Source organism: Ceratotherium simum, chromosome 4, assembly GCF_057802395.1.
Source record: "Ceratotherium simum simum isolate JZ-2026a chromosome 4, ASM5780239v1, whole genome shotgun sequence".
In the NCBI taxonomy this organism is placed as follows: Eukaryota; Metazoa; Chordata; class Mammalia; order Perissodactyla; family Rhinocerotidae; genus Ceratotherium; species Ceratotherium simum.
This window is the reverse complement of record NC_141903.1, coordinates 57,769,994-57,796,792: the sequence shown is the minus strand read 5'-3', so window position 1 is coordinate 57,796,792 and position 26,799 is coordinate 57,769,994. Positions and strand designations below refer to the sequence as shown.

Here is a 26,799-nt window from a genome sequence, read left to right as displayed (position 1 = left end):
CCAAGAAATTATGGATTGTAGTGTAATTAAATGTTTTCTAATACATAATAAATTAAAACTGTAAATAAACAACATACAGCTTAGAATCATCTCAGAGAAACACAAACAGCCCTTTTTGGGAATTTCTGCCTTGGTTTTTACCCTTGTCATTTTTAATGTCTGTGAAGTAGTATCCCAGCTTCCAGTCTGACAGCTCTCGCCCTCCCCTCACTTCTTTCTGGTGGTATGACAACCGACAGACAGGTGGTATGGTTCTCTGACCAGGGAATGAACCCTGGGCCGTGGTAGTTAGAGCGCCAATCTTAACCACTAGGCCAACAGGACTGGCTTTGTATTTGTTACCATTCCATAGAATTGAGTAGTTAAACCTTGTTAAGTTGTTTTCTGTGGATATGCTTTACCTTCTCAGTGGCAGTTACACATCTTTTTGCCCCCAAGCTACATCACAGGCTGCACCATTGCGTGTTACCATCCACCGCTCTTGTGGAACTAAACCAAGGAAGGGGCAGGGCAGGAGCTAGTCCTCAGCTCCTGTCCATATTTTCTTCCTGACGGTGCTGGGACGGTGCTGGGCAATAGCCGGGGGCAGAGGTGGTTCCCATCCGTTAACTGCATAGATTCCTCTTTAACCTGGAATAATATGATGATGTTCATGGATCTGGAGAATTGTACTTGCAAGAGAATGACAGATTATCATCCTATTAGTAGGTGAGCCGTGAAGTTAATGTTCTCTGGTGTACATATTTTTTCCCATATTTTAATCATGGTTGAGAAATAGGCTTTGAAAATGGTTGAACAGTGGGTAGCAATTTAGAAGACTGTGGCATATGTTTTCTTTTTGTTTTCCTTTATTAGTAATCTGCAGCACAGTCCTTGCCTTCCATGGCTATTGAAATGGGTTTTCCAGCTTTTGAGGTAGTCTTAAAAGGTGACCATCCCTGGCATCCATAATATCTCCAAGTTAACTGTCACCTCTGATCCTTTCTATGATGTACAGCCATTTGGGAGGTTTCCTAAATAAAGTAAATCGTTGTCTGTAGATATTCTGTGGTATTCACCAGCCTGAACTCGAGTCATAATTGCTCAATGTAGATGTATAGGTATCTACGTGAGACTATTGCTACCTCTGGGGAAAATAGTAAATCTTTAGTCTTATGTTTAGTCACGTGTTGGCATTTATTCTCTCTGTGTCCATATGATTGCATTAGGAGACTCAAGTAACTCTGCTTTGAGGCACTTGACATAGATGCCTCTTTCTCTGGATGTTAGAGACAGAAAAAGAAAGCTACTGGAGAAAAGCCACCTGGGAGAGTATTCTCCCTTTCAGGCATCAGTCGTTCTCTTGTCTAATGAGAGACTCTCATTCCCTTTGCCCATTTGTGCAGCTTTCTGCCATAAAACTAGTGGAGGGATGGCATCTGCTCTCACAATGCTGGTCATGTGTTCATCCCTGGAAACTGGCCACTCTCAGGATTAGCAGTTTGCTTCTGTTAAACCCCTGTGATTGGTGATCAGACCTGTTCATGTTCAGGACTTCTCTCCAGGCTGTTTGTGTTTAATGTCATGTCCCTGGTTTAAAAATTGAGTGAACTTTTTGTGAATGTGTGAACCTTCTTAAGTGTAGCAGATGAGGTTAATAGGAACAAATGAGTATCTTAGAAAAGTATTTTCCAATTTTCCCAGGTATTAAGCTATAATAACCAATCTGTGACCTTTAGTGGAAGAACTGTTTAGTTGGGTTTTGTGCAATTATCAGAAGGGTTTGGATAGGTTTTTCTTAGTGTGAGTCTCCTGTTCCTGAATTTGAGCCTCCAGCCTGCAATGGGGTCTGTATATGTCACCCTATATTTTCTTCTCACTTTCCCATTCATATAGTATTTGGTGATTCTCTCAAAAATTACATATGATGACAAAGGTAATGATGACATGAAAGTGGTTTTCCTTAAGGAATTGGCTAAAAGATTGGCTGCCTGAGATAAATATGGTCTTAGAAGGGAAGGTGAGGCAAAGGGAAGATTTTGGAAAACTTACTAAGTACCACTTAATGCTTTTGAGTGGATGTGGCATAGGGACAAAAGACCACCAACATGACTAATGTGGAAAATTATTGAGAGATATAAAATAGAAGTCCAGATTTGTTAGCTGCATGCTTTATGGCTATTCTTTGGAAAGGTGAACTAACTAATATGTATCAAAATAAGCAATATGTGTCATGTAGATACTGTGAGCAGGCACTGTACTAAGTATATTTATACACATTGTCTCATTTAATCTAGACTATAATTCCTATTCAGCTATCTTGTAGCAAAGCTGAGAAACAAATTCAGATTTATAACTTCAGAAGTTTTTTTCTTTTCTTTTTTTTCACAATTGGACCTTTGCTGTTAGGTATGATTTTATCTGAAATATATGAGAAAAGTATCATTTGCCATGTCAGTTATAACCATAAAATAAAGTAACCACTTCTCGAAAACCTATGATGTTCAAACATTTGGTTTACCTTAATATAAAGGAGGTAGCTAGTTTCCTCTGAATTTTACATTATGTTACCTTCAATTCACCACAGTTGATTCAAGGAGACTGTGATAGAACAATCTTTATCCATAATTAATCGTTCTATAAAATATGTCTTATTTAGTCTTTTCATCTGTCTCTAGGGATTGTTCAGAAAGAACCACAGTGATGGGATAGAAGCCAATACTCAATTATCCATGAAAGTGAACTAGAGGATGGGAAAGAACGCTGATGACTGTAATAAAATCTGGATGGTATCTGAGTCTGTGCCATAACTGTGCTCCACTCTGGGATTCCCATCCCGTCCCCCTAATTCAGGTCTGACAATTCTTTCTTCGACATACTTCCCTAGTGGCCACATACTCAACCAAACCAAGTGGAATGGTAGTCCAGAGAAAGATTTCTTGGAAGGGAGACATGTATTATTCTTGTTGCATGTGGCAAATAGGTTTCCTCTCACACATAAACTCCTACCAATGGATTGTAACTGTCTGTAGCACAGAATCGAGAATGATTCTTTAGGCTACAGAGGGCTGTACTGGCAAAGACCTTGACTGATTAATCATATCTGCCATGAGTATAGAAGGGGGAAGTGAGCGGAAGCCTGTGTGACACATACTTGCCATCTCTTTTCTGCTATCTTAAATATATAATTTTTGTTCACTTCTCTGTGCAAATAAATTATGAATCTCTGAGCAAAGAAGTTATTCAATTTCAAAAATAATCATGAGGAAAACTGTCTTAATTATGTTTTTTATACATGCCCAGATTCGTCCTTGTCTTAGGAAGTTTATTTTAATAAATGTGGAATGAGTTGGGTGTGGTGAAATGCTCTATCTGATAACATTAAAGGTATGGAGACATGTTGCCCCATTTGCTCTTGTTACAGTCGGAATCTGAGGATTTAATAAACTGTCAGGCCATCAGTCCTCTCTTCTGCCTGCCTGTATTTGCTTCCTTCTTTCATTTCCTCCTTTCCTCTTTTTTGTTTTCTTATTTGCTTCCCTCCCTTTTTTTTCCCCTTTCTCACTCCCTTTCTCCCTTCCTTCACAACATTGAAGTTAGACCCTGGTCACTAAAACCCTAAATTTTTTTTCTTGTACTGTTTCATATTTGAAATTTACAAATACAGATCCATCTTGATTTATATAATTGATGTCAACCATGAGGATCACCTTCAATGCATGTTATGAAGAAAAGCCAAATTCCTTCCTGTGGCCTATAAGGTGCTTTGTGATCTGATCTTTCTTACCCCTTCAGCCTCATTATTCATTAACAGCCCATGTCTGTACACACACACACGCATGCATGCACGTCATTAGAACTATCCTAAATTGTTTGGAGAGCCAAAGCTGTGCCACTCTTTCAGCTTTCTGTGCCTCTGTATGTGCTGCACCCTTTACCTGGAATATACTACTTTCATCCATCTGCCTTTGGATCCAGCTCAGATTTCCCTCTTCTGGCAAGCTTTTCTGACCCCACAGATGACTTTAGTTGTCCTTCTCCTTTATTAGCATCTTGTAATAATCTTAGAACTAATAGAGTACTATCTTAAATCATGATGTTGATGCACATGGGTAATATTGGTTCAGCCCTTTCTGTTTGCCAGGGACTATGCTAAGGGCCATACTTGGATTACCTTCTAATCTTATAATAACTTAGTAATGTAGGTATTATTATATTTTATTAAGGAAAGTGAAGTATAGAAAAGTTAAGTGACTTGCCCAAGATCACAGTGCTTGAGTGTAGTGGATCCTTTTCAAATGAAAATTTTTTTTTTCTTGTGGGTTTATTGTGGTAACATTGGTTTATAACATTGTATAAATTTCAGGTGTACATCATTATACTTCTGTTTCTGCGTGGATTACATCATGTTCTCATGTTCACCACCCAAATACTAATTACAATCCATCACCAGACACATGTGCCTAATTATCCCTTTCACTCTCCTCCCTCCCGCCTTCCCCTCTGGTAACCACCAATCCAATCTCTGTCTCTATGTGTTTGTTTGTTGTTATTACCTACTACTTATTGAGTGAGATCATACAATATTTGACCTTCTCCCTCTGACTTATTTCACTTTGCATGATACCCTCAATGTACATCCATGTTGTCACAAATGGCTGGATTTCATCGTTTCTTATGGCTGAGTAGTATTCCATTGTGTATAAATACCACATCTTGTTTATCCATTCTTCTCTTGATGGGCACTTAGGTTGCTTCCACGTCTTGGCTATTGTGAATAACACTGCAGTGAACAGAGGGGTGCATGTATCTTTACACATTGGTGTTTTCACATTCTTTGGATAAATACCTAGCAGTGGAATAGCTGGATTGTATGGCAGTTCTATCCTTAATTTTTTGAGGAATCTCCATACTGTTTTCCATAGTGGCTGTACCAGTTTGCACTCCCATCAGCAGTGTATGAGAGTTCCCTTCTCTCCACATCCTCTCCAACACTCTTTGTTTCCTGTCTTGTTCATTATAGCCATTCTGAGGGGCGTGAGGTGATATCTCATTGTAGTTTTGATTTGCATTTCCCTGATAATTAATGATGCTGAACATCTTTTCATGTACCTGTTGGCCATCTGTATATCTTCTTTGGAGAAATGCCTGTTCAGGTCTTTTGCCCATTTTTCAATTGGGTTGTTAGTTTTTTTCTTGTTGAGAGGCATAAGTTCTTTATATATTTTGGAGGTTAACCCCTTATCAGATGTATGGTTTGCAAATATCTTCTCCCAGTTGTTAGGTTGTCTTTTTGTTTTGTTGATGGTTTCCTTTGCTGTGCAGAAGCTTTTTAGTTTGATGTAGTCCCGTTTGTTTATTTTTTCTATCATTTCTATTGCCCGGTCAGACATGGTGCTTGAAAATATGTTGCTAAGACCAATGTCGAAGAGTGTACTGCCTATGTTTTCTTCTAGAAGTTTCATCGTTTCAAGTCTTACATTCAAGTCTTTAATCCATTTTGAGTTAATTTTTGTGTATGGTGTAAGGTAATGGTCTGTTTTCATTTGTTTACATGTGGCTGTCCCGTTTTCCCAATACCATTTGTTGAAGAGACTTTCCTTTCTCCATTGTATGTTCTTGGCTCCTTTGTCAAAGATTAGCTGTCCATAGATGTCTGGGTTTATTTCTGGGCTTTTGATTCTATCCATTGATCTGTGTGTCTGTTTTTGTGCCAGTACCATGCTGTTTTGGTTACTATAGCTTTGTAGTATATTTTGAAATCAGGGAGTGTGATACCTCCAGCTTCATTCTTTTTTCTCAGGATTCCTTTAGCTATTCGGGGTCTTCTGTTGTTCCATATAAATTTTAGGATTCTTTGTTCTATTTCTGTGAAAAGTGTTGTTGGAACTTTGATAGGGATTGCATTGAATCTATAGATGGCTTTAGGAAGTATGGACATCTTAATTATGTTAATTCTTCCAATCCTTCCAATCCAAGAGCACGGAATATCTTTCCATTTCTTTGTGTCTTCTTCAATTTCTTTCAGCAATGTTTTATAGTTTTCGGTGTACAGATCTTTCACCTCTTTGGTTAAATTTATTCCTAGATATTTTATTCTTTTTGTTGCCATTGTAGATGGGATTATATTCTTAATTTCTCTTTCTGCTACTTTCTTGTTAGTGTATAGAAATGAAATTGATTTTTGTATATTGATTTTGTATCCTGCAACTTGACCGTATTCCTTTATTACTTCTAAAAGTTTTTTGGTGGATTCTTTAGGGTTTTCTATATATAAATCATGTCATCTGCAAATAGTGACAGTTTCACTCCTTCCTTTCCAATTTGGATACCTTTTATTTCTTTTTCTTGCCTGATTGCTTTGGCTAGGACTTCCAATACTATGTTAAATAGGAGTGGTGACAGTGGGCATCCTTGTCTAGTTCCTGTTCTTAGAGGGATAGCTTTCAGTTTTTCACCATTGAGGATGATATTAGCTGTGGGTTTGTCATATATGGCCTTTATTATGTTGAGGTACTTTCCTTCTATACCCATTCAAATGAGATTTTAACTGTGGATTTACACCGATTTTCCTCCCCTCCATTGTGAGCTCCTTGACATCATGGGCTGTTTCATTGATTTCTGTGTCTCCACTAGAGGCTGGCATATGGTATAGGCTTGTTGCGGAGAAAACCAAACTTCTTTGTGGCCTCTCTGATTATTTCTTCTTTAATGGAGCATAAAGAAAGAATATTTGTCTGATCTGAATCCAAAGAATACAAATTGATAATCTTTATTAAAAACCACCAATACCAGCTCTGACTGACCAGTCTTACCACGCAGGTATTCGGAGGTAGTCCTGGTGATTTGGATTTAATTAAATACAGACATGGTGAATTGTAACAGATTTACCACTTAATATTTGTTTTGTCTTGTTGTTTTTAAAATTGAGAAAGTCACTATTAATATAACAACACATGGCAGCCGTGAAATAGTAAAGTAGAATGTTTTAAAAAGGACGTTTTTGGAATTAAACACTAAACTACAATTTAGTGCATTTTTGCTTAACCTGGACTGTCACCTGACTGGGTTTCACGTGTTTCATAATGTTCCATTCTAGATAACTTTGAGGGCCTAGCTTAGAAAAATAAAAAATACAAAACAGCTAAAAATCTCTTCCTTGCAGTTTGTACTTAGACTTCAGGCACTTGTATCACATGCATCTGGGATATGTTCCCAGTTGCCAAGACTCTGAGCAGTTGAGCTTGAGGAATCATTCTGGTGACTTTCTTCTTTCGCAGCTTCCTCACTGGGTTCAGCTCCAACAGAGCCTTTTTGTTGTACGTGAGGCAAGAAAGAAGAAAGGCTCCCCAGCCCGGCACTGCAAGGGAGACTCCGAGACTAGACTCCCTGACATTTCAGAGTATTCCTACCCAGAGGCTCTCAAGCTTTCTGCCTGTCAGCAGTAGATGTTTTTGTTTCTCTTCCCCCCCAGATTTGATTTATCATAGGAGAAAAAGAACATTACAGCCACAGTTGAAATATTCTTCATTTTCCTCCAAGTCTTATTTTCCTCCTCCTGTCCATAGAGGCAGCTGCCATTCAGAACTGTGTGCGTATCCTTCCAGCCCATGCTTTTACATGTTCACTAAATATAAAGGTATTTATGAACAATCTATGGTATTTGTATCCTTTAAATTTCACCAGGATACTATCCTGTACCTATTATTTTACAACTTGCTTTTTTTCACTCAGCATTACATTTTGAATGTATAGTCTGGTTCATTTTCATTAATTATAGCAACTTTTATATTTGTACCTATTTCTGACATTTATTTTAAGTTCTTAAAGTTTTTTCACTGCTTCTTTCTCCTCTCTTTCCTTATGTTGAGTGATGTGAGGATTTCTTTAAAATTCATTTTTTTCTCTTATAGTTTCAATGTTATACAATTTATTTCCCCTCTTTTAGTGGTTACTCTTAAATTTTTAGTAAATATGTATATTTAGTGGTGTCTGGAGTTAATCAAAATTTCTATCTTCTTCCATACAATATAATGACCCTTCGTTCTAATCTCCCTTCCTCCTTCCATCCAATTAGTTATGTCCAGGATTTTATTTCTATCTTGCTTTTCCAACCTCATCCAAATTAGTCATTATGATTATGTTGATGATTATAATTATTTTTAGTCAGTTTTTATTTGGACTTGCTAGCATGCCTGCTTGTTCCTTTGCTCCTCCGGCTCCTTTCTTCTGGCTTCTGTTTCCTTCTACCTTGTAGCACATCCTTTAACAGCCACTTCTGCTCTTAATCTTTGCGTCTGAAAATGCCTTTCACCATTTTTTCCCCCTGGAAGATAGTTTACCTATGTATAGACTTGGGGGCTGATCCTTATTTTCTTTTAGAAATGTGAAGGGGACTATAATCAATTATTCCAATCAGTTTTTTCTTTTTGAGGGTCTGATGGTTCCCAGGCCAACAAATGAGCACACATGACTGCCCCTTCCAGAGGTCAGAGGGAAGGCAGCTTCTTCGGATGGGGCAGCGCTTGGGGCAAGCAACCCGACCAGCGCTCTTTGATTCTTTTCCAGTGTTGCCTGTTCATGTCCTTTGCCCATGTTTCTTTTCAATTTATTTAAACTAAACAAACAAAAAAAAATTCACCCATTTCTCCCATCCCCCACCCCCACCACTGGCAACCACCACCACCAGTCTGATCTCTATGTCTGTGAGCTTGAAGTTTTTTCTTTCTTTTTTTTTTAGATTCGACATATCAGAGAGATCATATATGATATTTGTCTTTCTTTGTTTCTTCAATTTTTATTTTAACAATCTGGGTAGAAATATTTCTAAAATATAGACATAGATATAACAATTCTATACACCCCTGCCTTCAAAAAGAGAATCAGTTAAATCTCATAGAGCCTTTGTTCAAGTCAGCACCGTTATTTGGAACATGAGATTTTGCATTGTGTTTAAATACAGTGATGTCCTTTTGGTGACTAGTGTATAAGAGTGTTTGGTCTTTCATTAAATGAGTTAAGACTGTTGGGACTTTTGAGACCTTGTGTCTGCTTTTGTGTGTGTGTGTGTGTGTGTCTTTCCTCTCTGCAAGTACTTCCCGCTACAACTGATTTACTAAATGAAATAGTTCTCTTCCTTGAATCTGCTGTTTCCTTCCTCATTGTATATTCTTTGTTTCTCCTTTGCTGAATGCTAGGGCCCTAGATAAGCAAACTTGTCAGTAATTTATGGGTTCATTTGATGTTGTTGCTGCATTGTCTGTGTGTTCTTCCTAAAATTGTTTTATAACTGGCTAAGTATGTGATGAGCAGCAGTCTATACTTACTGTGGACACAGGTTCTGAAGCTGGATTGCTTGCGTTCACATCCCAGCACCATACTTGAGCACCATGTAACCCTGGCTCATTCCTTGACCTCTGGGCCTCAGTTTGCTCATTCCCAAAATGGGGATGATAATAGTGTCTACTTTCCCGAGTTGTTATGTGTTTTATATGATTTAATACACATAACAGTTTGGAGCAGTGCTTGGCCTTATTAACGTACGGTGAGTGAAGCAAACTTTAAAACAGCTTTCAAGTTTCACCTCAAGCACTGTGTCTAATTCAGGGTTCTCTACAATCAAAGTTAAAAAAAATATTCAGGATGAAGAATATCTAACTTGGAAGATAAACTAGGAAGTAGTCTATTTCTGTTACCACAGGGCATTGAATGTAACGTGCAACTTTATTTAAATATTTGCTTCTGCCAGAGAAGCAGGGGTCTGAGGAGCTGCTGTCATCGAAGATCATCAGGGAGTAAAGATGTGACATTTTAGAAATCATAATGTAAATTAGTGGGTAAGCGTTTATTTGCTTTATAAATATTTGATTTGCATTTAACTTTTCAGTTCAAGCTGATGCCCCCATCAAATGATGTGAATGCTGGAAGACCTGAACTTTAGCTTCAGGTTTTTCAGTAACACACGATGTGACCGTGACCAAATTCTTTCAGTTGCTTTAATTGGACTCTTATAAGGGCAAATGAGATAATAAATGTGAACTGGCTGTTAGCTAGCTTTTTAAGTGCTTAAAATAACTAAGGTGATGGTAATAGATTTTAGCCATGTAGCATAATTACTATAATGCTTCAAATGAAAATACACAGTTTTTATCATTTTGGATTACATTTTTGGAATCAAATGAGTTGTCTCATAATTCGATTATTTCATGGCTTTAGGACTTAACCAAGTTTATGTTATTTTACTTAAGATTTAACCCCTATCAACTTCCAAAAATTATTTGAGGATGCTTACCAAAATTTGTAGACGATTAATATAAGCGTGTCAATGAAAACTTAGTAAAAAACTGACCATGGAGAAATTTTATTCCAGTTTCTCATTTCCTCTAGTCTTGATTTTCATCCTTTCCAGTAGCTACAATCAGTGATGTCAGTTTTGTGTCTATCTCTGCTTACTCTACCTTCAGTTACTCAAGAGTACATTCGTTGGAGACCAACTGTTAACACAGTACTTAAATTAATGATTATGAAAGAAACCAACATTTGCTGAGCACCGTCTCTTTCAGTCTTGTAAGATGCTCTACTTAAGCCTCCTTAACAAATGATGAAACTGAGGCTTACAGAGTTTAAGTAATTTTTCTGAGGTCACAGAACTAGTCAGTGGTAGAACGTCAAGAGTGGAAACTGGGCCTGCTTGAGTCTAGATTCTAGAGCACAGGCTCCTAAGCCCGATACCTTAGTGCTTTCCATGATATCACTTCTGCTGAGACAAACAAAAGGGGAAAAATAATTTTTCTATCTTTCTGGAGAAGTTCAAAAGTAATTTTTGGAGACACCTTATGTAGATTCCAAGGCAATGTGAGAATAATTATCTGATAGTACATCAACATGTGTACAACGCCTGAGTGGGATTACAGAAGACATAGGCCCAGTTGTGGAAAGCTGTGTGAAAGGGGATTAAGATTCTAAATAGTTTTTAAGAGCAGCAGGACATGGATTTATGACAACCTTACCTATCACTAGACCCCAGTAGACAATTCTACGATTTTGGTCTGTAGACAAAGCTAAGTTAGAAGAGAAGAATTTCAGAAACTCTGTTTCAGCAAATGATAAGAATTCTTTCAAAAATAGGTACCGTTGAAGTTTCTAGAGCTCCTCTCAATACTGACTTTGCTCTAATCTGTCTTTTCTTACCTAATTTCCTTCCTCCTCTTCCATGACTATTTCCACATTTTTGTTTCACAAGTTAACATTTAATTCACGTACTTGCCCCTCTTGAGGGTCCGTGGAATACTATTACTTATTCATGGGGTCACTTTTACTAAGGTCAGCAGAATGAAATCTTAATAATCATCCAAGGTTTTCATTATTTTTGTTTTTTGTAGATGAGCAAACTGAGGTTCAGAGAGATTAAGTATCTTGCCCAAAACCTCTTAGCTAATAAGTGGTCAAGCCAGAAATGAAATCCAAGCTTCTCTGCCTCCAAAGTGTGTGTGTGTGTGTGTTTCCTATGAGTCACACTACTGGATATTCTGAGCAGTTGGTTGATATTTAAAAGGCATGAAGAAAAGCCTCCCTCCCATAAATAACTCCACCACTCAATAGTTATTGTGTTTTAAATTCCAGTATCTGAGATGGATCCCTTTTGAATTGTTGGCTACTCTCTCCATGAAGCGTTTAAGTTAATAATTATTCCTTATCTTTTATAGACCTTTACACAGCACTTTAATGTATATTAAATTAAATGTAGGCATACTTTTAGCTGCTCAAATAACAGAAAACCCAACTAACAGTGACTTTAAACAAATAGAGTAAGTGGTTGCTCGTTCAGTGACTTAAGATCACTCAGGGCTGGCGTTACTGTGATTCTTTTAGCCTTTTTCTCATGATCACGAGACTGTTGCTACAGACCTAGTCATCACCTCTGTTTAGGGTTAGAGGAAGGGAAGGAAGACGGCTATGCCAGCTAAATGTCATTTTTATTCAAAAAAAGCAAAGACATTCTAAAAAGTTCTCCAACAATCTTTTGTTCATGACTTCTGGTCAGAACTGCATCACATGGCTACATATAGCTGCAAAAGAGTCTGGGGAAAGTGGATACTTCTGAAATGGAGATGGGCAAGAGAGAAGAGGGATGGGAATGGCCAGTTAACGGTGTTGGCTGCAACATATGATATGATATGTGTTCATTTCATCGTTACAACCGCCTTCAGAGACAGCGAATAATGTTATCTCCATTTACAGCTGAATTAAGTTCCGTGAAGTTTAAATGACTTCCCAAGGTCATATAACAAGTTAGAATGTTTGTAATCTGAGCCTTGGTTTCCTGCATTCCAGGCAAGTTCTTTTCTCTGCACTCTTTGCTCAGGGAATTCGCAATTCAGTGATTAATACTTTCCTGCATTAGTTTTCACATCTTCCTCCTTGGGCTCAGAAAACTCTCAGGGCAGCATGAGTGCACAGGGCTGCTGGAATGGGCAGGAGGCTCCAAAAGAGGGAGAGGCCATAGGCAGTGATGAGGGAGTGACAAACATCAGCTTTGCTTGTTTCTTCTCAGTTTTGCTCAGGACTAGTGAATTGTGAACATAGCATTTCTGTTTTTTCCTTCTCCAGTTCTGGGCTGAAGGTCTTGGAGGAGATCTCGGTGACACCATTGAAAGTCTTCTCTCTTTCTCTGTTTGTCCTTTGACCTAGTCTGTGACAGGCAATTGTGCTCTTACTTCTTTGTTGCCTGAGTCTTGGCAATGCTTTAGTAAAGGAAAAAACCTCGTTACTTGGCTTGCCTCTGTAGTGGCGTTTTCACTCTATTTCATCCAAAAGCTGGTTTCTAAAGAAGGGGCCTCTTTTTTGGATGAACACATTTCTGTGCATTTTCTTTTGGGTCATTATCTCCCAAATGTCCTAAAACTGAACTTGGAAATTCATAGTCCTAAGTTATATGAAGAGTCTGGGCAGCTACTGTGAAAGAAGGGGTAGGCACTGTTCCATGATGGCACTATTCCCCGTACTAGTCCATGCTGTAGCCTCCCCAGAACCCTCCACTGTATTTGCTCAGCGTCTTTTTCACCCTTCTGTTATGGTAATTTCCACGGGTACTGTAATCATTCATTTATACTTCTCTTCCTCATCAAACACTGAGAGGCTTTTCAATCTTTGTATCCACAGAACCTTGCAAATAGAAGCATTCAATAACTGAATGAAAAAAAGAGCTCGATTTTATTAAATATTTGGTTTAAAGGTTAACTAAGAAATCTTATTTTTGTTGATGCTGTTGAAAACAGTTATATAATGTAATGGTTCAAGGTTTTGCCTTAGTAAGCAGAATATTTTAGATATAAATTGGATTCAATGTGTTTGGTTCTGTAGGTTGTCGTTGTGAATGTCAGTTATTACTTTCTAGTTTTGCAGTTTTGCACATGAAGACTATTGGTTAGGATGCATTTGAATGTCTAATGACCTCATTCCCTCTCCTTTTTCCTTCCTCTCTTTTTTAACAATCATTTTCTCTTATGTTTATTATTAAACTTACATTTATTTATTCATATGGATCCAAAATAAAAAAGTATTAAAGATTATATAATTTAAAATCTCCCTTCCATTTCTGATCCCAGCGACTCAGTTTACCTCTTACCATTAATTTCTAGAATATTATTTCAGAGATCTTTTATGCATATACAAATACAAATATATGTTCTCCTCCTTGACAACACTGCACAAGTAGTAGCATATAGTTTGCTTTTTTTTTTAACTCAGCTACTTACTGGACCACTGTCTTTAATAGTACATAACAGTTTTCCTCATCTTTTTTTAATGACTTTGTATTCCAGTTTGTGGATGTCCCTAATTTGTTTAACCTCTTTACCTGTTAGTGGGTATTTAGATTATTTCTAGTCTTTGCTAATATACAAGCAATGCTGTAACAAATGATCATAAATGTTCACTATCACATGTGCAAATATATCGATAGGACAAAATACGTCTAAGGAAATGGAATTGCATGGTCAAAGAGTGTGCCCATTTATGACCTGATAAATTGCCCTCCTGGGGGGTTGTGTTGATTTACATGTCTACCTACACATCCTACAGTATAGGAGAGTGCCTGTTTGCACACACCTTCACTAGTATAGCGTGTCATAAAACTTATAGATCTTCTTCAATATGACAGGTCAAAAAAATGGTATTTCATTTTCCTTTTATAATTGAGGTTGAGCTTTTTTTTTTTTTTGAGGAAGATTAGCCCTGAGCTAACATCTGTTGCCGATCCTCCTCTTTTTTGCTGAGGAAGATTGGCCCTGGGCTAACATCCGTGCCCATCTTCCTCTACTTTGTTTGGGACGCTGCCACAGCGTGACTTGACAAGTGGTGCATAAGTCCGCGCCAGGGATCCGAACCTGCAAACCCCAGGCCGCCAAAGCGGAGCGTGCAAACTTAACCGCTACACCACCAGGCTGGCCCCATCTTTTTTTCTTTTTTTTTAATAGGTTTAATAGCCATTTTTATTTCCTTTTCCATGACCTGCTGTTTGTTTCCTTTGTTCCTTTTTCTGTTGGGCTACTTGTCCCTTTCTTAAGGATTTATAGGAACTTTTATATAATTAGGGAAATTAGTCCTTTGTAATATGTGTTGTGAACATTTTCCCAATGGTTTGGTGTTTGTCTTTACTATCGTTTTGGCCAGGTGCAGAAAACAAGAGTTTAAAGTAGTCAGATATATCAATGTTTTCTTTTAAGTCTCTGCTATTTTTTTCAGAGTTAAGAGACCTTTCTTTTTGTGAGTTTACGAAATAATTTTTACATGATTTCTTCTAACATGTTGGTAGTTTCATTTTCATATCTAAATCTTTCATCCACCTGGAATTTTTCTTGATATATTTGTAACAAGGCATCAGTTCAACTTTGTATTTCTCCAGATGGCTACTTAGTTGTCCCCAAATCACTTTTCAATCAACTGTATTTTTCCCACTGATTTGATTGTCTGCCTTTATAATACTGTGAAATTCCCAGTGTATGGATTTGGTCTGTTTTGGTCTTTCTGTTCTGTTCCATTGGCCTCTCAGTTCTTTTATGTGCTGGTACCACATGGTTTTAATTATTAATTTGTTTTTTAATCTATCGGGGCTGCTTCTCCCTTATTACTCTTCCTTTTCAGGGTTTTCCTGGCTATTCTACCTATACTTCCTTTCTTAACAAATACATGACTAAAATTCTATTATTCAGGGTGTATTTTTTCAGCACCACTTTTGTGCGGAGCACTGCCCTGGATTCTTTACTAGAAAGGAGACACTGGATGTGTAAGACACTGTCCCAGATCAGACCGCAGAGCTTGCAGCCTCATTGAGGAGGAGTAGCACAGGCAGAAAGTGGCTGGGGCTCCTGCAGCTGAGCCCCTCACTTTCCGTGCTGGCTGAGCAGTGGTCCTCAGGCCAGCAGGTGACCTGATCATGCGGGAGGCCCCTCCCATTAAACTCTAGACCCTCTTCCTGCTGATGACTCTCACTGTCAATTCACCTTGGACAATGAACTTGAAGTATATTATATTTTGGGTATCTGAGCAAATATAAAACAGTTGCACTGGAAAGTTCAAGTTTATGGTGGAGTATATTCTGATGGCATATTCCTATTAGACTTCAGACTTCTGGCAAAGACCATTAACAGCAGCTGTAGAATTAAAGTAGATTATACTTTCACCATAAAATCTTCCTTCTCTTATCAACATCAAAATGAAAAATGAATATAGAGATGTTTGAATATCTGTCATTCTGAGTACTCTAACTCCCCTACAAGTAAGCTTAAAACAGATCATATATATGTTATATTGATCATATGGAATGTAACGGGAATATTTTTACAGTTGGATTTTAATACTTGACATGGAATCAGTTGTTGAATAACTGATGTTTAGAATGTTTTCATTTTCTTTATAGGATACTAAGTGCATTAACATATTTCTAAATCTGGTAAATATTACTTTACAATTTGTAATTGATAGCCCTCACCCTTGACTCCTAGAACAGCACTTTCTTTTCTTCCTATTTCACAGACTGGCGTGACCTCCTAGCTGCCCTCCACACTTAGGTTCCTCAGGACTTGGCCTGTGTCCTCTCCTTTTCTCTTCACTTTCTCTAAATTTGCCTTTGATCTCATAAAACTACCTAAATACTGATGCTTTCCAAATTTATTTCAGTAGTCCCGACTTCTCTTCTGAGTGACTTGCATATACTGCTGCCTACTTGGCATCTACACTCAGATGACAGTGGCCAAAATGGAACCCTTTTCTTTCCTCTCCAACCCCTCCTCCCCCAGCTGATTGTACTCAGGAAATGGCACAGTCATCCACTGTGTTTTTCAGAGTAGAAACTCAGCTGTCTATGATTCTTCTCTTTCTTTTATTACTCCCACATTCAGCCCATCAGCAAGATCTCCAAACTATATCTCTAGTGCACCCACTATCTCCATTTCCATGGCAACCTCTACCCCACTGTCCAGGTCATGGGGCCACTGACTACAACCAATCAGATGCGAGAGAACTTACTAACATGTACCCTTTCTTGTATACTCTTGTTTCCCCAGCAGTAAGGATGAGCCCTGTAAGCTGTAAATCAGATCACTTCATTCCTCTGCCTAATACCCTTCACTGGGTTCCCACTGCACTTGGAATGAAATCCAGTCTTGATACCTCGGCCAGTAATGTCCTGCACATCTCTATTTGTCTCTTCAAACTCATCTCCTTTCACATGCCCCTTGATCATTAAGTTTCAACCACTCTGGTGTTCTTTTATTTCCTGAAGTGTGCTAAGTTTTTATAAACCCCATGGCCTTTACATGTGCTATTTCCTATGCCTAGAATGTTCTTCTCCTGGCTGTCTATATGACTGGCTCTTTTCTTTATCCAGGTCTCGACTTAAATGGTACTTCTCTAGATGTCTTCTCTGATGACCACATCTGCTGTCACCTCCAATTTGTTGTTCTCTATTTCATCTCTTGTTTGTTTCCTTCATAGCAGCGTCCACAGATGTAATTACTTTATTAAATTGCTTTACGTCTGCTTTCTTGACTTTGTCTTTCTTTCCTGGTGAAAGTTAGTTTCGTGGGGCAGACCCTGTGTCTGCTATAAATCCTCCTGTGTGGCTAGCACATAGCAGTGTCTGGCACATAATGAGTATTCAGTACACTGGATATTAAGTAAATAAATGAATGAACAAAGATATAAGCAGCTGTTAAGAGTGAGGATTATGTAGAGAGTATAAGAAAATATTTCTTTCTTAACTTTGGCATTAAAATATGTATTCTGAAAAAATGAAACCAAAAATAAAATCATTTCAGGTGTTGATTAAAGCCCTGATAGTAAAAAGCGACTATGTGATAGAAAATTTTTCTGGGGAGGTTACTGAAGAAGAATATTATCTGGATTTCCTATGGAATTGCAAAATTGTGCTGCTGTGATGACTTAGCATTTAGTAGGATGTGTCCTCTACCGATTTGAAAAATGTCATAGGTTTATTTCACTTGTAATATGCTTTAGTATTCTCATCTTCCATGAGCATAGTTAGTTAACATTAGGATCTATCCAGTGATTAGGATAGTCAATATTAAAGGAGAAATAACAAGGCACTTTGTTTAACAAGCATTTCTTATTCTCTACTAGGTAGACGTGGTTCCTGTCCTCAAGGAGCCTCACAGACAAGTAGGGATGACAGTCTTACAGAGAAATCCTTGTTGTCCCCTGTGGCAGCATCAGTAAGAGGCACATAGAGGGATCATGGTGGAACAAAGGAAGGAGTTTTCAGATTTGGCTGGGGCATGGACAGTGTCCTGAAGGATTGACTTTGGAGTTTGGTCTTAAAGGAATAAGAATTTACTGGGTAGAAACACTTTCTAGTTCATAGGACAGAATGTACAAAGACATAGAAGCATGATTAGGATAACGTATTCTGGAATCTGCAACCAGACGGAAATGTAAGGGGAGTAATGGGCAATGAGGTTGAAGAGATAGGAAAACCAGATTGTGGAAGGGGGGCCATTGAATGGTTTTAATCTTGACAGCAGTAGCATTATATAATCTACATTTTAAAAAGGTCATTAAAGGATGGAGGATAGCTTCCAGTAGGAGGAATCTGGTGGTGGAGACAGAAGGCGTGGGTGAGATCACCCAGGAAAGCAGAGTGAGAGGAGTCAGGCGGACCTCAGTAGAGAAGGGGTACTTAGATGGGGAGGAGGAAGGGGGTTTTTTAAGAAAGCTGAGATGGACTCTTCCGAGTGGCAGCAGATGAAAAAAGCAATATGTCACACAGGCCGTGAGAAGAGATCTTTTTTAGGAAGGAAGGAGTGATTAATGTCAGAGAAATCATGTAAGATAAAAATTAAGATAGAAGGACTGGATTTCATAATTAAGGTATCTTTAGTGACCTTAGCAAGAGTACTGCTGGTGGAGTGTTGGGGGATGAAAGATAATTGAGAAAATGAACGCTGCCTAGGGCCCACATAGAGCCAAGGGGGCGACAGGCGGGGGGTGGGGGGTGGGAGTGTCTCCTTTGTGTTCCTTTGTTTCAGTGAACAGCAGAGATTTGAACTTGCTTGTATACTCTGCTGAGAGAGAGGAAGCACAGGAACCAGGCTCTCAATGCTGGAGAACTGGGTTTCGTTGTAATATTGCTTTAGACAGGGAGCAAAAGACAAGGGAAGTGAGGGGAAAAGGGTGAGATGTAGGCAAGTTTGTGGCTGAAGTATGAAATAGAGGTATTTCTGATATTGGGGGGAAGCATGCTGAGAGAGAGGGGGACAAAGGTGGCCTTTGAGCAGAAAGATGATTGTTTGGAGCTGATGCTATGGAGGTTGGGGGAATGATCGGAATGATCGCAGGTGGTACTGAGGGTTCAGCTGAGCTTGAAGGCACAGGTGTGTGGTGGCCTCAGTCCACCTGCAGGTCCCAGATTGGCGTTACCTGGACAGGCCCACCAGAAGGTAAAGGGGAGGCTGCTGAGAATGCCCGTGAGATAACGGCTGCAGTGATGTGACTGAATGCAGGGAACCAGCATAGTTAGGGAAGTGAGCAGAAGGGCCCATGAAAAGGAGCCCGAAAAGAGGCTCAGACGTCAGAGGAGCAGGTGCACTGTGAGTGTTGGAAGGTGGGCAATCCTAGGAAGATAGGAGACTATTTATAAGCAATATATCAGAATTACACATCTAAACTGCCATTTCTTTACCAGTTACCTGAGAAGGTACTTATTGTGCATTTATGCTGCTGTGGCCCAGAATGGTGTGGGGAAGCCTGTCTTGGAATTGTGCTCAGAATCTGCAGGACAAATTTGACTATACAGTCTTGGTGATTCTTAGCCTTTTGGGGGTGGATTTGATTTTTTGCCAAGTCGTTCAGAGCCAAGTTCGGTGAAGAAAGTCGACAAACTGGGTAATACCACTTTCAGTGGAAATAGAAATGTGGATTTAAATAACAATACTGTTTTTCTTCTGTGACTTGTAACAGGCCCTGAGAGCAGTTTCCAAAGGGAGTAGCGACAGCATCTTTGGAACGTATATAGCCTCTCAAAGAAACTAGTTTGAGGGACACATTCTTTTGGATGTAAACATCTTAAGAGATTTGGAAGTCAAATTCCTTTAGAGTTATACAGTACTCAGTAAATACTTGTATAAAGTTTAGAAGGCTTCTACCATTATATCTACACAATCTGTATATCTGTATTATTGAAATCATTTATACCAACATGATATTGAAAGTGGTGAGACTGAACAAGAATATTTCCATAGCCAACTTGGCCTGCTTTGTTTATGATCTATTTCTTTACTGGCAACTGGAAAAATATAATTTTTCTTGTCTCTTACCATTCTTCAAACACTTTAAGGTCTCTAGATGGAAAGTTATGATAGAGGCATACCTAAAGCCATTATATTGCCATAACTTAATCTGTTAAAATTTTAATATGTTTATGAGAGATTCTGCTGGTTCTCCATCTCCTTGAGGTAACAGAAAGAAGTGGTAATTTTTGTCCTCAAATTCCTGTCCTTGCAAAGTAACACTAATGACAATGTTTGAATAATAGCATGGGAAGTAGCTGTGAACTGCGGAAGAATTAACCTAGAATGGGAGTTTGTAACCATCTAAATGGTGGAAACATTACTTTCCTGACTCTGGAAGAGCAGACTCCATAGAATCCAACCGTAGTGGAAATCTGCTCTGCCAGCCTTCTACTGTTCACTTACTTGACAATGGACTGTTCTCACCTAGGTTGCTTTCATCTTATGCTTTCTACTTAAGCTGGCTACTTAGCAAAAGGCAAAGAATATGTCATCTTTCTTAGTGGGGGAGCGCTATTGGCATTCTGGGCAGACAGGTCTTTCTTGTGCGTGGGACTCTGGGAACTGCAGCATAGTTGGCACCCCTGGCTTCGTGGCTCTAAATGCCAGTAGCCCCCACAAGTCATTGTGGCAGTCAGAAATGTCACCACGCACTTCCAAATGCCTCTGGTTGTTTACGGATTTCCAGAGCCTGGTGGACTTGTTTACTGAAAAGCCAGGAAGACAGGAAACATTCTTTTCTGTCCCTTTTACTGTCTGTCTGTCTGTCTGTCTGTCTATCTATCTATCTATCTATCTATGTATCCTCTTTTTCTTTCTTTTCTTTTTGTTTTCTTTCATTGTGGTGTGAGGAATGACAGAAATAGGAAAAAGGAATCTTTATTAAAGATTGAAAACAAATTAATAATCCAAGGGAAGGCTAAGGGAGAGCAGAAGAAAAAAGACAGAAAAGAGAGTGGTAGTGGGGAAGCTGGAAGAAATGTTTCTGCCACATTCGTCTGTGGTCTCTTGTGATTTTCTCTCTGAAGCCAAGAATGAGATTTCCTTTAGGAACACTTGTGTATAGTTGCATTGTAGGGTATAACTGATTGCAGAGGCACCCTAAGTAGATTTCACTGAGAATATTGTTAGAATTGTGTAAGGGTTTAGATTCAGACCTTTCAAGAGGAGAACAACTTGGTATAAGGCGAGTCCATCTGATTTCCTCTAAGGGGGGTGCATTACTGATAGGCCCAAGCCCCTTATTTAAAAATGATGTTACTTACATGATTGTCCAGGAGCATGGACTCCAAAATCATTTCATCTCCTGTGTAGCAAGTTTTTAATTTCAATTTTTACAAAATGAAGTTCTCCTTTTGTGCCAATACCATTTTCTAAAAATAGTGTACCTGGCTAGCATTTAAAAGTTATAACCTTTAGCTTGCCATGATTGCTAAACGTCATCTGTTATGTATTTTTAAAATCTGCACTAACACTTGTGGACCATTCATGCCATACTGAAGCTGATTTTCTACTTTATTTTTTCAGTTGTTCATGGTGGACAATGGAGCAGATGACTGGAGAATAGCCATGACTTATGAGCGTATTTTCTTCATCTGCTTGGAAATACTGGTGTGTGCTATTCATCCCATACCTGGGAATTATACGTTCACATGGACGGCCCGGCTTGCCTTCTCCTATGCCCCATCCACAACCACCGCTGATGTGGATATTATTTTATCTATACCAATGTTCTTAAGACTCTATCTGATTGCCAGAGTCATGCTTTTACATAGCAAACTGTTCACTGATGCCTCCTCTAGAAGCATTGGAGCACTTAATAAGATAAACTTCAATACGCGTTTTGTTATGAAGACTTTAATGACTATATGCCCAGGAACTGTACTCTTGGTTTTTAGTATCTCATTATGGATAATTGCCGCATGGACTGTCCGAGCCTGTGAAAGGTAAGTTTGTTTCTTTTCCTGAGAACATAATTTGCCATATGGTGTCCTTGAAAGTGGGAGAAAGAACACATTTTAGACTAGAGGCACATGGTGACTCACTCTTGAAAATTTTGGATTCTCCTATGAGCTTCTTTTAAACGACTGTGACAAAACTTTTCTTAAGATTTCTGCAGACAGCGATGCCTTGATGCTTATGTATTTTTCTTTCTAACTTGATCAATTTTCAATAGAGGGCTGCCTTTATAATCTGTGTCAAAATCTGGAGATCTACAAATTGTATAGGAGACGTCTATCAGAAACGTTTGTTTAATGGTAATACTGAATCGTTTTGGTGCCTTACTGGTTATAGCATTGATTATTGTTGAGACAGAAATCCAGTGAAGAGTGGTGATGCAAGATATCTGAACTGTAGAGAATACCTCAAAGTGGTTTGTTGACTGTAGTGCCTATTTATGATAGTGTTCACGTGCTACTGATGAAGAGCTAATAGTTGTAATATTCAGTTTTATTGAATTCTCAACAATTAATGGAAAGGGGCAGTGTGTGTTTGTTTTATTGTCTGAAGAGCTCCAGTGGTCTAGAGCTGGACTCACATTCTCAGAACTCAGAAGCAGCTCAGGAAGTCTGAATTAATCAGTTATAGCATCAGTGATTTTAACCTTGCCATTTAACAAACAAACGAAAATAGATTTGTTACATAAATGGGAAGAATTCTTTCATAATGAAGGAGGAAACCTCATGTGACCTTGGTTAAGAGATGCAAGTTGAAATTAGCAATAGACAGATACGAACAATTTAGAAGTTTATAGAACTGTTAAATATTAGAATGTTGGCTTTTGTAGTAACTAGATTTTTTTTAATTTAGTTTTTGAAAATCCAAATTTTATATATATACGGATAGTTTAAGGAAGAAAAATATCTAATGAGAGTTGTTGCAAAAATAGCAAACCCACAACACCCCTCTCCCATTTCTGCTTTCCAGAAGTAATCACTTTAAATTCTTTTAGCCAATTCTTTGGTAATTGCTTTCCATATTTCTAAATGATGTTGCTTATATTGCTACATCTAGATTTTTTGTCTAGATTTTTATGGAAGTTGAAGTTTTTAGTTTTCTTTCACTTACACATACACACCACTTTCACAACTCTACCCCCCAAAAAAGTAATTTCCATCTTCCAATGAGTTATATAAACACCAATAATCTATATTCCATGTTTCCATTATTATGACTATGTGAACTGCATTTGTATTTGAACAATATAGTATATTATAATCATTTTGCCTTTCTTGAACATCTTTTTATTTTCTCTGGAATTCATAATTGCCTCATTTTATTTTCTTAGTTTTCTTATTTTTTTCTTTGCTTAGTTTTCTATATACATACCACCAAATCATCGCTAAATTCTCCCACGTTATGTAAATATCCTTTTACTAGATTCATGTATATTGGGCAGCCTATCAATTTCACCTTGAAGAAATGATTCTTGAGACTTTCTAAGCTCCTTCTCCATCACGTTGGGGATTTCCTTTGTCTTTTTTGTATGTTGAATATTCTTTTTCTTGAACCTCGTTTCTCCCTCTTTCCTCATTTATTCTTTCATTTTGACAGAATCTGTCTTCCATGAGCTTCTGAGAAAAGATAGTATGTGAGAGATACATATTTTTGAGACCTTGCAGATATGGTCGTCTTTATTCTTCTCTCATGTTTAATTGATAACTCAGCTGGATATAAAACTTTAGATTGGAAGTCACTTTGCATCAGAATATTGAAGACTTTATTTTCCTCTGTCATCCAGGGTCCTGCAGCCAGCCTGATGCTATTCTCATTTTTTGATGCTTTTTTTTCCTGGAAGCTTTCAAGGATCAATGTTTTAAAATTGCACAAGGATATATCTTGGTGTGAACCTATTTTAATCCAGTGTCCTGGGAATTTAGTGGGCCTCCTCAGTCTTAGAATTAATGTCCTTCAGTTCTTGGAAATTTTCTTGAATTATTTAGTGATTTTTTTCTTGTGTGGATATTGGCCCCCCTATATTAGTTATTTAATTTTCTTATTTTCTTTCTGTATTGTTTTCCACCTGTTTTTACTCTATATATGGAAGATAACCTCAATTTTATCTTTCAAACTTTCTATTTATTTCCCCCTTTTTTCTTCTTTTTTTTTTTTTGATGAGGAAGATTGGCCCTGAGCTAACATCTGTGGCCAACCTTCCTCTTTTTTTTTTTGCTTGAGGAAGATTGTCACTGAGCTAAGATCTGTGCCAGTCTTCCTCTATTTTGTATGTGGGATACCACCACAGCATGGCTTGATGAACGGTGTGTAGGTCTTCACCCGGGATCCATACCTGTGAACACCAGGCCATCAAAGCAGAGCGTATGGACTTAACCACTATACCAGTGGGCTGGCCCCTATTTCCTTTTTAATATATATTAATTTCCAATGCCTCATTTTTGATCCCTAAATGACCATTTTTTAAAAAAATAACATCACGCTTTTCTTTCTTAGATGTGCTGTTTTATTTGTCTGGAGATGTTAATGATAATTTTTGAAATTTTTTCTCTTTATATATTTTTTGTTTCCCCAAAGATTCATTTTTCTGTTTGTTTTGGCTTCTATTTTAGAAGCTTTCCCAAAGTGTGTAGATAACCTTGGCTGTCTGCTCGTACTTAAGAGTAAATCAGTAAAGAGCTGACTGGGAGCTTTCTGTACAAATCTAGAACTTGTCAACTGCAGCCTTCACTACAGGGTAATTTGAGCGGGGAGGGTGTGGAACACCAATGTCAGTATCTTTACATATGTTCTGTTTTTGCTAAACAATCTGGCTTATAGGAGGTCGTTTCTACTCTCCTGTCATGAAGGTACAAGCCTAGGTGACAGCATTCTGGGAATTGAAAGATAGGGCAAAGAAGAGGTCTCGACGGTTAATATGCAAACATTGATTTATTTTTCTAGTTGTCCTACAGTCGGCCTGCTCTCTACAGTGTCTGATGCCCTGCAGTCAGCCCACAGACCTTGTGTTTTACCTCTCCAGACAATAAACGTCCAGACTTCTTCCAGGTTAGCCAAAGGCGCTACCAGTTACAGAGTAGAAGAGTGAATCTAGGTGTCTAACTGCTTTTATGCAGCATGTGAACCTGTCCTCACATTTAAAGCTCTGTCATTATCTCTACTTACAGAGGTACTGATGCCGAGAATTCCTGAATCTTTGGGGGGGGGGGTGTGTAGAGGTGGGGGTAAGGGTTGGTTCTTAGTGCAAATATGGTTGCTTCTTGATTTTTTTAACTACTGCTGGTCTAGAACTCTCCTTTCCCAAGTCAGATAAGTCAGTTATCACTTGGGTCAATTGGCTTTCTAGCGTCTTTACTACTTTCTTGTCACTCATTCTTGCTGTCCTAATGGGTTTATACTTTTTTTGTTTGTTTTTAAATTATTTATAGTTATTTTAAGGGGGTCTAGGGAGGGAGCTGAGGCCAGCGTGTTTGTTGAATCCACCTGCTTTCACCAGAAATTCTGTAGGGACTAGTTTTTAATATTATATATCTGAACCTTTTTTTAGAACTTCTCTACATAAATATGGCATTTGAGGAATTAAAGTTTTCTTTTTAAAGAAAGGTAGACTCGTTATGGCAATGCTTTTTTTCCTAGTAATCATGGTATTTAGATACCTATGATATTTTCTGGAGCAGATGTACCTGTAAAGTTTGAAGAATAAATATGTAAAACTTAGTTGATATGCCTATAAAGTTTATGAAGATTACTCTTAATTAAAAGTTATGTATAATAATGTGACAATGGGGGTAAAAGCACAGTTTAACAAAATATACATCTATATGGATGGTCCCTAGTGCATCTGCTTCCCAGGGGCCAATGAAATAAAACAGCCTCAAAATTCTGCACATGCCATACATTTTCTTTTCAAAAACAGTTCGCTTTAGCTGTTTTAACCTATTGTCACTAAATACAAAAAGCCTGAGGCAAGCTGTACCAGATCTTCTTATCAGCCCGAAGTGTGTTTTTTAATATGTTGAGATTGTTAGATGACGGACCATTCAGATTTTCATATAAAAAGGCACTACAAAGTGAAAATTGTCTATTTCATATCAAGAATGAGAGTCTGTAGGCAGCAGTTACATAAAGGGAACAAATCTGTGGCATAGTGGGAGGAGGAGAGACCAGACTCTGGATTGGGACACTGGGATTTAGTCCCCGTTGTGCAATTTAGGGGCTGAGTGACCCCAGGCCAACCGGCTTACTTCTTGTTGCCTTGGTTTCTTCATCGCAAACTAAACAGATTGATAAGCTCTCCTCTTCCAAAGGTAACATTTTGCGATTGTACAAATGTGTAAAAGAAACTAAAATTATTAACCAGCATTGTGATAGTAGAAGATTTTCCACATTTCCTTTTTCATTAAACTTTCCATTTTGCTGCACAAAGTCTCCCGATTGTGACTTGTAAGATACAAAGATATAAAAAAATTTGTTTAGTTCTTCACAAAGTTGATTTTGAATGCGATGTTGCCCATGTCTTATACTTCCTTAGATGTTTATTTTCTGGCCGGCTTTCTCTCTCTCCTTCCTTCCTTTCTTCCTTTTGTGAAGTTTGCAATACTTAATACAACACACAGCTCTCCTATTTCTTTGGTTTGGAATTTGGATTTGAATGATCCCCACCAGGTCTATCTTTGATCCATTCAAGCATTCTCTCTATATGACAGGGGGATTCACACCTGATAGAATTTTTTTTTTAGGTAATTAGAATAAGTCTAAGAATATTTTTTAAAGGAGAGAGCTTTTGAGAGAGAGAGAGAGGCAAATGGCTTTCTGGAGAAGTTTGTTTTGCAAACCTGTCTCTCTCCTTCCACCAAGTACAGCACATCTAGAGGTTTCTGGAAAATGTTTTCCACTAATGAGGAGCGCATCCTATACAAGGCATCTCCTTCTGGTGATATTACTTTCCCTGCAGATCATGCGCCTCTGGTTTATCTTTAAGTAATAAAAACTCTTTTTTTATTTTTTTTCCTTTACTTTTTAGTGAATGATAGGTGGAAGCAGAGTGGCAAGTGTCGGG

At 38.2% G+C, this 26,799-nt stretch overlaps 1 protein-coding gene and 1 long non-coding RNA gene across 5 annotated transcripts in view; one reads left to right on the top strand and one right to left on the bottom strand.

Moving 5' to 3' along the window:
* KCNN2 (potassium calcium-activated channel subfamily N member 2) overlaps window positions 1-26,799 on the top strand; it is a 142,909-nt gene that overhangs the window by 17,095 nt on the left and 99,015 nt on the right. The window contains exon 3 of the mRNA XM_004420303.3: window positions 21,312-21,730. Within this exon, the coding sequence (XP_004420360.2) occupies window positions 21,312-21,730 (419 nt within the window). The remainder of the gene's footprint in view (window positions 1-21,311; window positions 21,731-26,799) is intronic.
* LOC147917303 (uncharacterized) overlaps window positions 1-26,799 on the bottom strand; it is a 251,280-nt gene that overhangs the window by 217,788 nt on the left and 6,693 nt on the right. The window lies entirely within an intron of this gene.